The following is a 12,500-nucleotide window of genomic DNA, read 5'->3' as shown; positions in this document are numbered from 1 at the left end:
TCTCTCTCTCTCTCTCTCTCTCTCTCTCTCTCTCTCTCTCTCTCACACACACTCTCTCTCTCTCTCTCTCTCTCCCCCCCCCCCCTCGCGCGCGCGCGCACACCAGATGACCTACCGATCCCTTCACTAACCTCTAATAACCCGTGGAGAAGATAATCCTTGCCTATTAACGATGCCCTTAAGATGAGCAAGGTCATACTGGGTCATGTTAGATGACCTTCTGTTGACATTGATAGATACAGAGAAGACGGCTTAGACGATCAAAAAGTTACATTTGTAATTGTCAAGGTTTGGGTGTTTTTGTGATTGTAGGCTTATGTATTTTTGTGTGTGCATGTGTATTATATGTATGTAGCCTATGTTGTGTGTGCACCAGTGTTTGTGTATGTGTATGTATGCCAGTATTTAGGTGTGTCTGTATGTGGGTATGCCAGTGTTTATGTGTGTTTTATGTGTCAGTGTTTATGTATGTGTGTGTACTAGTGTTTATGTATGTACGTGTGTCCGCATTTGTTTGTTTCTGTGTTTATTTACTTGCCTGTTTAGAACCACACATACAAACACACTGTACAGACCCTCCACAACATGCCATCATTCCCCGTATCTCACACAACTCACGAAATAGGAAAAAAAAGAAGTAGAAGCAGAAAACACTCGAATGACGTCACTGGGAGTTCTCATCCTGTTTCCGGCGGCGGACGAGACCTCGGGAACGCGACGGAGACGTGTTTCGTTGTCGTTGATGTTGTTGTTGGTAGTGGTAGTATTTTTGTTGTTGATGGTGTTGTTGCTGTTGTTATTGGTGTTATTGTGTTGCTATTATTGTCGGTGTCACTGTTGATTTGCTTTTGATAATATTGATTACAAGACATCATAGATATCGTAATGGCATCACCATCATAGATATCGTAATTGGTATCATCAATATCATCATCAACATCATCATCATCGCCATCACCGTTAGCATCACCTTTGCCACCATCTCCACCACCATGACCTTTCATAAACCCTATTCTTATGATGTAGTTGTTATGACTGCATCATCATCACTATGTAAGCTTTTGTCGCCTCACGGCCATCATTGCGGCCAATGCCAATCAACGCCATCACTTCTTTTGTTTATTTATTTATTTATATTATTATTATTGTTGTTGTTGTTGTTGTTGTTGTTTGTTGTTGCTGTTGTTGCTATATTTATTATAATAATAATTATTATTATCATTACTATTGCTATTATTATTAATGTTATTTTTACTATTAGTATTATTATCATTATCGTTATTATTATTATTGTTATTATTATTATTTTTATTATTATTATCATTATTATTATTATTATTATTATTATTATTATTATTATTAATCAATTAATTATTATTATTTTTTTTTTTTTACACCCGGGGACTTTAAAAGAAACCTGCAGTGAGTAGATCCCGTGATATTTTACGTCTGCTCCGGGAATGCAGTTCGGCAGAAGACAGGCATTTACGGGAAGACGACCTGCTCCCGCGAACTCCTCTCCATGAGTAATATCCAAAGAACGTGAGAGTGAGAGAGTGAGAGAGAGAAGAGAGAGAGAGAGAGAGAGAGAGAGAGAGAGAGAGAGAGAGAGAGAGAGAGAGAGAGAGAGAGAGAGAGAGAGAGAGAGAGAGTAAGTGAGTGAGTGAGTCAGTAGAAAGAGAGAGAGAGAGTGAGTGAGTGAGTGAGTGAGTGAGTCAGTAGAAAGAGAGAGAGTGAGAGAGAGAGAAAGAGAGAGAGAGAGAAAGAGAGAGAGAGAGAGAGAGAGAGAGAGAGAGAGAGAGAGAGAGAGAGAGAGAGAGAGACAGAGAGACAGAGAGACAGAGAGAGAGAGAGAGAGAGAGAGAGAGAGAGAGAGAGAGAGAGAGAGAGAGAGAGAGAGAGAGAGAGAGAGAGAGAGAGAGAGAGAGAGAGAAAGAGAAAGAGAAAGAGAGAGAGAGAGAGAGAGAGAGAAAGCAAAACAGAGACAAGGTGATCAATGATAGATGAAGTTCATGAAAAAAAATAGATATAAGTGAAATAAGAGTGGGGCGCGGAATGACAGACAAATGACAGTTTTAATCGGATATTTACGACTCGTTTTCTGTTTTATGTGGCTTCTGGTGTCATTTTCTTCGCGAAGTAAGGAATTGGAGTCTGAGTGAGTTTTTTAATGAGAATGATTACTTTCTCCTTTGAAGATGGAATATTTAGGGCACTGATGGATGACATGAATATGCGAAATGTATAGGGACGTGAAGGCGTTTCTAGAGTTATTAATAATAGTTTTTGATAATTAGGAACACTTTAGGTAATTGTCTATAGTTTGTGATTCATACCGACGATGGAAATGACCTTTCATTCTTTCGCTGTCTCTCTCTTATCGTTCTTTCTCTCTTTCTTTCCTTTTTTCTCTTCCTCTATTTTCCCTTGGTCCTCTTTTTCCTTCATACTCACCTTCTCCTTTTTCCTCTCCCTTCCCCTATCCATTCCCTCTCACCTTAAGTATCTCTCCCTTGCTCCCACGCCCTCTCTCCCTCTAACTGACCCTCTCCATCTCCCTCTCACCCTTCTCCCTCCTCCTCCCCTCCCCGTCCCACACTCTCAACCTCTCCCTTACTCTTACACTCACCCTTTCTCTCACCCTCACCCTCACCTTCACCCGTTCTTTCACTGATTCTCACCCTCATCCTCACCCTCACCCTGCCTGCAGAAGTGAGCACCCCACGCCGATGAGGCCCCTGATTATACGCGTGTCTGGCCAATAAACGTCACCTATAACTCGGCCCAGGTTGGTCGCCATTATGTAGCAGCAGCGCCTAAGAGAGCGGCTGCGCTTTAAGGTGGAAGATCTAACTCAGCATTAACATGGACATTATTGTTAACTTCGTGTTCCGTTGGGGTGAATCTCGGTCGGTTTTTCGATGATAGGGAGCTTACGGAAGGAATTATGTTGAGGTGTTTGTTTTTCGACGATAGAGAGTGGTTGGAGAGCATTGTGTTGTGGTGATTTTTTTGTTTTTCGATGGTAGAGAGTGGCTGAAGCGAATTATGTTGTGGTAGATATTCTTTTCGATAACAGAGAGTAAAGCGTAACGTTGTGGTGAGTATCGTTCTTTTTCTCGATGGTAGAGAGTGACGAACCTGGCCTCTCCTGTGTTAGCTGAAAGCATTGTTCTGAGAATCCCTAGTTCAAGCCGTCCTCGATAGCTGTACATGTAGTAAAGGAAGAGAGGAAGGCCTAGATTTCAGAGTTTCGAAGGATGTGTTAACAGTCCCTGTTTTCCATTTTTTTTCCTTTTTTGAGTTTCGAAGGATATGTGTTATCAGTCCGTGTTTTCCCTTTTTTCCCTTTTTTGAGTTTCGAAGGATATGTGTTAACAGTCCCTGTTTTCCATTTTTTTCCCTTTTTTGAGTTTCGAAGGATATGTGTTAACAGTCCATGTTTCCCATTTTTTTTTCCTTTTTAGAATGATAAGAACGAAATGGAGTTACTATAGGAAGAATTAATGCTACTGAACCAGAAAACGATTTAGTGTGCTTAAAAAGGGAATTAGGAAAGACAACGGGTCGATTAGAGGTAATTTTGCCTAATTGCCAGAACTCAGCAAGATTAACTATCTTTTCAACTACGAAACATGATTTATTAATTGAAACTAGGCGTGAAATCGAGTAAGAGAAGGGTTTTGTGCCGGGAAATAGGCTAAGTCATCATTTAGGTGAAATACTAAATGCGAAGTTAGTGTTAGTTTCATGCTTAGAACAGGGTTTTTGGGTAAAACAAAAGACTAATTTTAGTTTTACATGTACTATTACACATACACATAAATACACGCATTTTCACACACACAAACATTGTCCCGCATCTGTTTATCTATCTATCTAGTTTATTTTTTGATAATTTGATTTATCTATCTATCTATCTATCTATCTATCTATCTATCTCTATATATATATATAATTTTATATCCGTCTTTCTTTTAATGGCCATTTGTACACTAGGAACCGTAGAAGGTCAGCTGAAGGTAAACGAAAACAGAGACGATGACGCAACAGCACAAGTCACGGGGTTGCTCAATGTTGTTCGAAATATGGATTTCCTCGGGTCTGTTTACTGCCTCGAAAGCAAGAAGTAGGCTGTTGCACTGTTGCATTCCCTGGGCTTTCCATTATGGCTATAGATAGATTATATATATATGTGTGTGTGTGTGTGTGTGTGTGTGTGTGTGTGTGTGTGTGTGTGTGTGTGTGTGTGTGTGTTTGTATGTATATATATATATGTCTGTATGTATATATATACAAATATATACACACATATATATATATACTTAATATATATTATATATATATATTATATATGCAATATATATATATACACATATATATATTTATATGAATATATATGTATATGTATATATATATATATATATATGTATCTCTCTCTCTCTCTCTCTCTCTCTCTCTCTCTCTCTCTCTCTCTCTCTCTCTCTCTCTCTCTCTCTCTCTCTCTCTCTCTTTCTCTCTCTTTCCTTCTCCTTCTCCTTCTCCTCCGTCTCCCTCTCTTTCCTCTCCCTCTTTTTATGACCGGTTTCGATTATATCTTCGTCAGAAATATATTTCTGACGAAACCGGTCAGATACATCCCTTGTATTGAGAAGATATTCATTCTCATTCATACCTTTTCTACAATGATAATAATGATAATAATAATAATAATAATAATAATAATAATAATAATAATAATAATAATAATAATAATAATAATAATAATAATAATAATGATAATAATGATAATGATAATCATGATGATGGTAATTATAATAAAAATGACAATGATAATGATAATAATGATAATAAAGTGATGATACTGATAATGATAATAATAAAGGTAATGATACTGATAGCGGTGATGATAAAGACAATAATGATAGTATAACAATGATGATAACAGTAATAATAATAATAATTATAATAATGATGATGATTAATACTGTTACCATTGTTTTGTTGCTGCTGGTGTTATTGTTATTATATTTTATTATAACAGTTATAATTAACCTTTATTATTTGTGTTATTAAATGCGTATTATTTTATCCATTGCTTATTCTTGATTTATTGTTTCATTGAAGTTGATTTATGATTTTCCTGTTGCTTGCACTTTATAAGTTGCAGAACTTTCAGTGACCAATTTTTCCCAGTTGAATAATTTTCCTGAGGAGTCAATTGCATGTGAATAATCAAGCACGTTATGAAAGTTGTGTCATGTTTATATTTGTTTGTTTCTTATCAGTCATCTAGCTGTTGTTGATGAAATTATTTTTGCATTTATGTATATATGTATTTTTTTTCCTTTAAACTCATTACTACAAAGAGATGGATGTAGTTGACATTATTTATTGTTATTGTTGTTGGTTTGTTCACCATTATATTGCGATCTTTATTAAGTTCTTTTATATTTATTGGTATTTCATAGTATGAAATGGAACAGTTGTATAATTTCAGGCATGTGTGTACTTTGAATACACTTACCTGAAATTCTGCTATGTACATTACGTAACAGTGCTTTGACAACATACAGTACCTAAATATATGCAAATTACGCATTGCAATCGTACAGAGCGAATCTCTTGAGTTACCGTTGGTTGACATTCGAACAGACATAATTATTTTGTGTGTGTCAGTCATAGAGATGGAATGGAGTAATAAATGGATTCGTAAATGCAACTGCAATTATTGTAGGTACGCTTCTGATTATTGGTGTAATATGCTTTAAACGCACATTGCCGTACACACACACACACACACACACACACACACACACACACACACACACACACACACACACACACACACACACACACACACACACACACACACACACATACACACACACATACACACACGCATACGCACCGCCCCCCTTCTGCACAGCCTGTTATGTGATTTCGTCCTGTAAATGTATGTTTGCGAAGTTATCCCTTTTCTGAGTAGAGAGGTGAATTAATCTTTGTGAATATTTCAGTGGATTTGGTGTATTTCGTTTAGGTATAGATATTTAACATTTACAAAACAGATGCGAAAGAATGTGTAAAGGAATGAATATATATATATATATATATATATATATATATATATATATATAGAGAGAGAGAGAGAGAGAGAGAGAGAGAGAGAGATAGCAATAAACGAACAGTTAAAAAAAAAGTCATGTATTCTGACGCGGAAAATAGAAAACGGTTATTCATTCTAACGATCTGTCGTATTCCAGAGCCATTAGAACCATAACCCATAATGACCATCGACAAATAGTGTTTAGTCATATTTTCGACCATCGGTTCTTCATGTTAGACCTGCGAATGTGTTTACTCTGTGACGCATTTTAACTTGTTTAATTATACGGAGGCCAGTTAATAGCTCTCGTAAATTGGGGAAGTAATTGGACCTTATTTTTATTGGTGAACTTATTGCAGACATGGGAATACGACGTTCTCTTGATGTGTGCTCGCGTGCCTGCTTGAGTATGTATATTTTTCTATTTGTCTGATTGTTTGTCTTTCTTCTCTCTCCCTTCCCTTCTTTTCCAACCTGTCTCTCTCTCTCTCTCTCTCTCTCTCTCTCTCTCTCTCTCTCTCTCTCTCTCTCTCTCTCTCTCTCTCTCTCTCTCTCTCTCTCTCTCTCTCTCTCTCTCTCTCTCTCTCTCTCTCTCTCTCTCTCTCTCTCTCTCTCTCTCTCTCTCTCTCTCTCTCGTTTGTGAGTGCATGGAAGGACACAAGTTTGAAATGATACCAGAATATTCTACTACTGCGTGTGGTGTAGGTATTGATATATTTTGTATTTCTTTGAATTTATTAAATAAATTATGGTAATTCAGAATAACATAAGGGAAGAACATATGAATTGTACAAAGAGGACGAGGGAAAATAATGAATATTAAAAGAATAATAACAATAATGGAATATCACTTTGTATCACAACTTTTCCTGTGGCACTTTTCTCTTGCAATTAACATAATGCAAATAGACGATACTGCTCCCTGGATCGCTCATAGTCTATCGAATCAGAATTATCACACGCGGAAGCAAGAAAAAAACGCACTTGCGTGGGCTAGCCTCCCAAAATCTCTCGAAATCACTGCACACTGTCACGGCACGATTAAATTATGTACATCTATTCAAGCACTTGGCCAGTCCTCAGCGTCTTCTGGCACTGTCCCCATAGCAGCTTTGAAGGTACGTTGTGCTAATCTCCTCTTAAAATCGTTAGCTTTATTTTTGTTTTCTCTTAGAATCCTTTAAATCTTGAGGTTTGCCCATGTCATCTACTGGAAACCGCGGTCGTTGTCTTCGCTTTTATAGAATTCTTGACCCTTGTCTTCGCCTCCACTCAGAATCCTTGAGCTTTGTCTTCGAGTTCTGTAAGAATACTTGAGCCTTTTCTTGACCTCCAACCTCCTCTCAGAATCCTTGATCCTTGCCTTCGCCTGATTACAAGCTCCTGATGTCTCATTGAATCTCACTCGGAGCTCAGTACATATCCACCTGAGGAAGACTGGCCTTGCCCTTCACGTGCCGACGCCGCAGCAGGCATATGATAACGGCCACGAAGGTTACAAACGTGAAGGCGGAGGCGACGCTGATGGCGATGATGGACATGTACGACAGAGGCACCTCTGACCACCACGTCCGAGCTGCTGCCGTCGCCTGGTGCTCTGAGGAGGATGTAAACAAAAGGGGGGGTGAGGAATTGAGGGTCGCCTTAGATTCATTCAACGCGATTTATTAGCAAGGGTTTAACACAAGGAGGAATGCATACCAACGCCAGAAATACTGATCAATCCATGCCAACCTTGGCATAATAGATAAATAAAAAGTAACTGACACAATTCACTGTGTTTCCTTGATAAATAATGCCCGAAATAAAGAACGACGCCAGCCAACTTCACCGAGAGCCATTGATAACTAAATAAACACCGAGAACCAGACTGACCTTCCCCGCAGGAGACGAAGCCGTAGGACTCGGTCCCCAGCCATATCCTCTGACCGGGACACAGCGAGGTGACGCCCTTGCCGTCCTCCAGGTGGTTGTAGGTGAAGGTGGTTTTGTTGTGGCGCTGGACGTAGTAGAGCACGCCGGACTTCAGCTCACAGCCGCTGTTGTAGTTGGAGCCGTAGTAGACCAGCCTGAAGGTCTGTGAGACGTCGTACATGCGGTTCAGGTTGATGATTTTACGCCGGTAGGGGGCCACGGGGTGCAGCAGGGGGTCGCTCGGGAGGTGGCACTCTGGGGGAGGAAGAAGGGAAATTGACAATATGATGTGTGCGCGGGCAGACAGGTGTATGCATGTATCGAATCACGCATGCATTTACACACTCATTGATCACTCTCTCTCTCTCTCTCTCTCTCTCTCTCTCTCTCTCTCTCTCTCTCTCTCTCTCTCTCTCACGCACGCACGCACGCACGCACGCACACACACACACACACACACACACACACACACACACACACACACACACACACACACACACACACACACACACACACACACACACACACACATACACACACACACACACACACACACACACACACATACACACATACACACATACACACATACACACATACACACACACACACACACACACACACACACACACACACACACACACACACACACACACACACACACACACACACACACACACACACACACACACACACACACACACACACACACACACACACACACACACACACTCACACAGAAAGAGAGAGAGAGAGAGTGAGAGTGAGAGTGAGAGTGAGAGTGAATGAGTGAGTGAGTGCTCAGAATAAAGGTTTTCAACACCGATGATAATCATTTTTTTCTTTGGGGTCAAAAGCATTACTAATGGCCTGATCCAGCTACTATAGTTAAGACAAAAATCAAGCCCACAATAGAAGTGAAACACCTTATTATTACGAAGAGAAAAAAAAAGGCGTACAAAAGAGAACGAATGACGTCACAATGCAAAAGAAACACTTATTAACACATTTCGTTGAAATTTTAAATTATAATGACTTTTAATTTTCTACAAGCAGCGCAACGGCCGAAAATAGGCAGGAGTATCGATAACACAGGTTCATTGTTCAGTCTGTCCATTTTAGCTTTCATTTCCGTATGAACCCATATCAATACTACAAATCCATATTGCACACTATTAGATAAATGACAAATCATATTGCACACTGTTGGATAAATGGCGAATCCACATTGCATACTGTTAGATAAATGGCGAATCCACATTGCATACTGTTGGATAAATGGCGAATCCATGTTGCACATTGTTGTATAAATGGCAAATCCACATTGCACACTGTTGAACAAGTGGCGAATCCGCATTGCACACTATTAGCTCTTCGTACTTCGGATAACTTGGATAATGAGTACTTTGTTCAATAGTACTTCTTGCATCGTCATTCTTCCGTAAGGCCAGAAGCGAGAATATTAAGTTCTTTATTCTATACTTAAAAACCGTGTGATTAAAATAAATTATGGGGGTATATTCGTTTAAAGCACGTAATCCTTTACTTAAGAATACTTCCGGCAAAAAAATGGTATGCCAAAAGGACGGAAAATGATTTGAAAAGTGTTTTCTTGCAACTGACAGTTCTGCAGTTGCGGCCAAAAAAAAATCCTACAAACCTGAAGATTTTAGCGCGAGAATATTGTGTTGGAATCTGATTTGCGTCACATCATTTCTTTTACGTATACGGCCACTAGAGTCGAAAATTGTGGATAATAATTAAACCCATTTTAAAACAGATTAGAGTAGGAAAGGTATCTGCATCCGTTTTTTTTCTTAAGTATGATATTTACCATATTGTAATATATTAGGTTGCGCGCCTGGGCGCACACACACACACACACACACACACACACACACACACACACACACACACACACACACACACACACACACACACACACACACACACACACACACACACACGCAAACACGCACACACGCACACACGCACAAGCACACCACACCACACCTCACACACACGCACACGCACACGCACACGCACAAGCACACCACACCACACCACACCACACCACACCACACCACACCACACCACACCACACCACACCACACCACACACACACACACACACACACACACACACACACACACACACACACACACACACACACACACACACACACGCACACACACGCACACACACGCACACACACGCACACACACGCACACACACGCACACACACACACACACACACACACACACACACACACACACACACACACACACATTTACATACGTACATTCAAAGCAACATTACATACATGCTTAAATAAAACATGTTTTTGTATTAAGTTTCTTTGAGTGTATGTATTTATATTGTATACATTAAACATACATGCATACATACTTCAAGCACACGTGTATGTTTGTCTACAGCTTATTTTCTTTAATTTGCCCACGCTCTGTTTCTTGTTTTTTTATTGTTAAGTGAAATATGTTTGTCCTTGGGGATAAGCTGGGTATTTTTGCATTGTAGATAAGTGTAGCGGGATCTTATTATGGATTTTTGTTATCTGATAGGAAAAAGAAATGACTATTGCATTCTTTGTTTGTTTGTTGTTTTTGTTTTCAAGTTCCAAGAGTTTGGGACGAATGTTTCACGCTTTTCGTTTTTATGATTGGTGTTGTCGTATTTCGCTTATAAACAGGTGTATTATAATAACTGTTTCGTATATCGTTTCGGGGAAAAATATATATAGTAAAATACCTGCCTCACATTCCAAAACAAAGATTGAAAATGCATTATCCTGGTTCGTATTTTGAAAGATAAAAGAATATCTCGTATTACGATTTTTCGCCCGACTGGCAAAATTATTGATGCTGGAAACCGTGGCATGTTATTGACATCATTAATTAAATAATTAATTACCAACCTCATCAAGTGGTGGCATGGAGTCCATGCTATGCTGTGGGGCAAAGGGTTAGCTCGATATAACTTTATATCATCGACGTACCAACAATGGAAGGTATAATCTGCAGTTCGTCGAAGCAACCGGTCATGCTGTTTATCGTCGTTTATAAAGTTTTTGATCCACCGTTTATGCCACGGCGAAATACTTGGTGGTATTTTTATAATCTGTGGGAAAGAAGGCAACGTGTCTATTGCAGGGCATCCTGTTGGGCGCCATCGAAAAAGTAGATAAGGCCTGAAGTACCAACAGGAAAGGCTTATCAAAGCGCTTGACATGGGACCAAGAGCGCGCCATGTGGCTTTGACCGCCTTTTGGCATAGGGCATTTTTCCCCCTTTGTGTCGCATTCATCAAAGGACGCGCGTATTTACCTTTTGCGTGTGGAGGAGGACGAGGGAGGATGGAAGGGGGAGATCCGTAGTGCAAAGAGGAAGGTCAGAGGAAGTGGGGGTGGGGAGGGGTGACGTTGGCGTACATAAGAGCGGGGTTTGTGTGGCGCAGGCGGGAGGGGAGGGCGCCGGAGGGGCGCACCTGTCTCTCGGATGTTGTAATCGAGTTTGTGATTGTGTTGCGGATCATCATTCGTGGGAGGGGCATGTTGTATGGTAATTAATGGTGTATGCACACTGGAGAGATGTATTAAAGTCTTGTACAAGCATGGTTTTTTGTGCAATGGCACAGAAGATTGCGTGCAGTTTGTGGGAATAATACAGAGTCACAGTCACAGACCTTTTTTTTCTCCTGCCCCAAAAAAGGTGCTTGGTTGCCCGAAGGCGCAGCGTTTGCATTACGTAACAGTCATTATTAGATCATGGCGTTAATTACTCTAATATCGCACCAACTGTTTTTGTCTGTCAGATATTCATGTTTTCATATGCATAAGCTTATCATTCAGTTATTCGGAAAATGTTTAATGATATTTCTACTCACGGTGAAACTCCCACGGCGGTAGAGTCTTGGATGCTTCGACTCTCGCAGGGAGGACCGCTATCAGGAACATATACACAGCTGTCACACATTTTCTAGGACACAATGCCATTGTAATCCCCTCCCTCTGCTCTCAGGTTTCTGGCCGAGATACAGATGATAAGCTGCTTCTTAACTCCTGCAGTCTCGTGAATTCATACACTCGCACGAAATGAAAACTAAGCTATATTTCCCTCCACTGTCTTCTTAGGCAAATATTCCTCAATATAACGGGATGTAGCTTCTCGTAGAAACCAGCATGAAGAACAATACGCGCACGCCACTTTATCACTTAGCTCAAGAACAGTACACTCAAGACGTCGGCGAGGACACAACTGGTTTTGAGCTCAGCCAGACCAGCACTGACGCATTACGCTTGTCACGTCCGCCGATTACCCGCTGTTTTTTTTTTTGTCCCGGCGTTGTTCATCGTGGCTAACTGTTGGCGTGTCGTTTTGTTTATTTCCTGGTTGCTCCACGCTGGGCCATTTAAAGTCGGAAGTGGATTTAGAAGGCGGCCAGGGGAAGATCAACGCG

The 12,500-nt window shown here is 40.3% G+C and overlaps 2 protein-coding genes across 3 annotated transcripts in view; one reads left to right on the top strand and one right to left on the bottom strand.

Moving 5' to 3' along the window:
- The window catches only part of LOC125032848, a 181,037-nt gene that overhangs the window by 20,881 nt on the left and 147,656 nt on the right, over window positions 1–12,500 (top strand). The gene's annotated exons all lie outside the window — the stretch shown is intronic.
- Window positions 6,831–12,343, bottom strand: LOC125032716. 2 transcript variants are annotated; one of them, XM_047623999.1, is made up of 3 exons: window positions 11,928–12,343; window positions 7,985–8,278; window positions 6,831–7,706 (listed from the first exon to the last, which is right to left on the bottom strand). In XM_047623999.1, exons 1-3 carry the CDS (start codon window positions 12,034–12,036, stop codon window positions 7,522–7,524), a joined length of 588 nt encoding a protein of 195 aa, XP_047479955.1. In that variant the 5' UTR covers window positions 12,037–12,343; the 3' UTR covers window positions 6,831–7,521. The 2 variants fall into 2 exon arrangements, with proteins under 2 accessions (XP_047479955.1, XP_047479956.1); XM_047624000.1 differs by lacking the exon at window positions 11,928–12,343 and adding an exon at window positions 11,041–11,654.

This window comes from Penaeus chinensis, chromosome 15 (assembly GCF_019202785.1).
Source record: "Penaeus chinensis breed Huanghai No. 1 chromosome 15, ASM1920278v2, whole genome shotgun sequence".
In the NCBI taxonomy this organism is placed as follows: Eukaryota; Metazoa; Arthropoda; class Malacostraca; order Decapoda; family Penaeidae; genus Penaeus; species Penaeus chinensis.
Note: the sequence above shows the minus strand (reverse complement) of the source record. Positions and strands in the feature narration are given on the sequence as shown.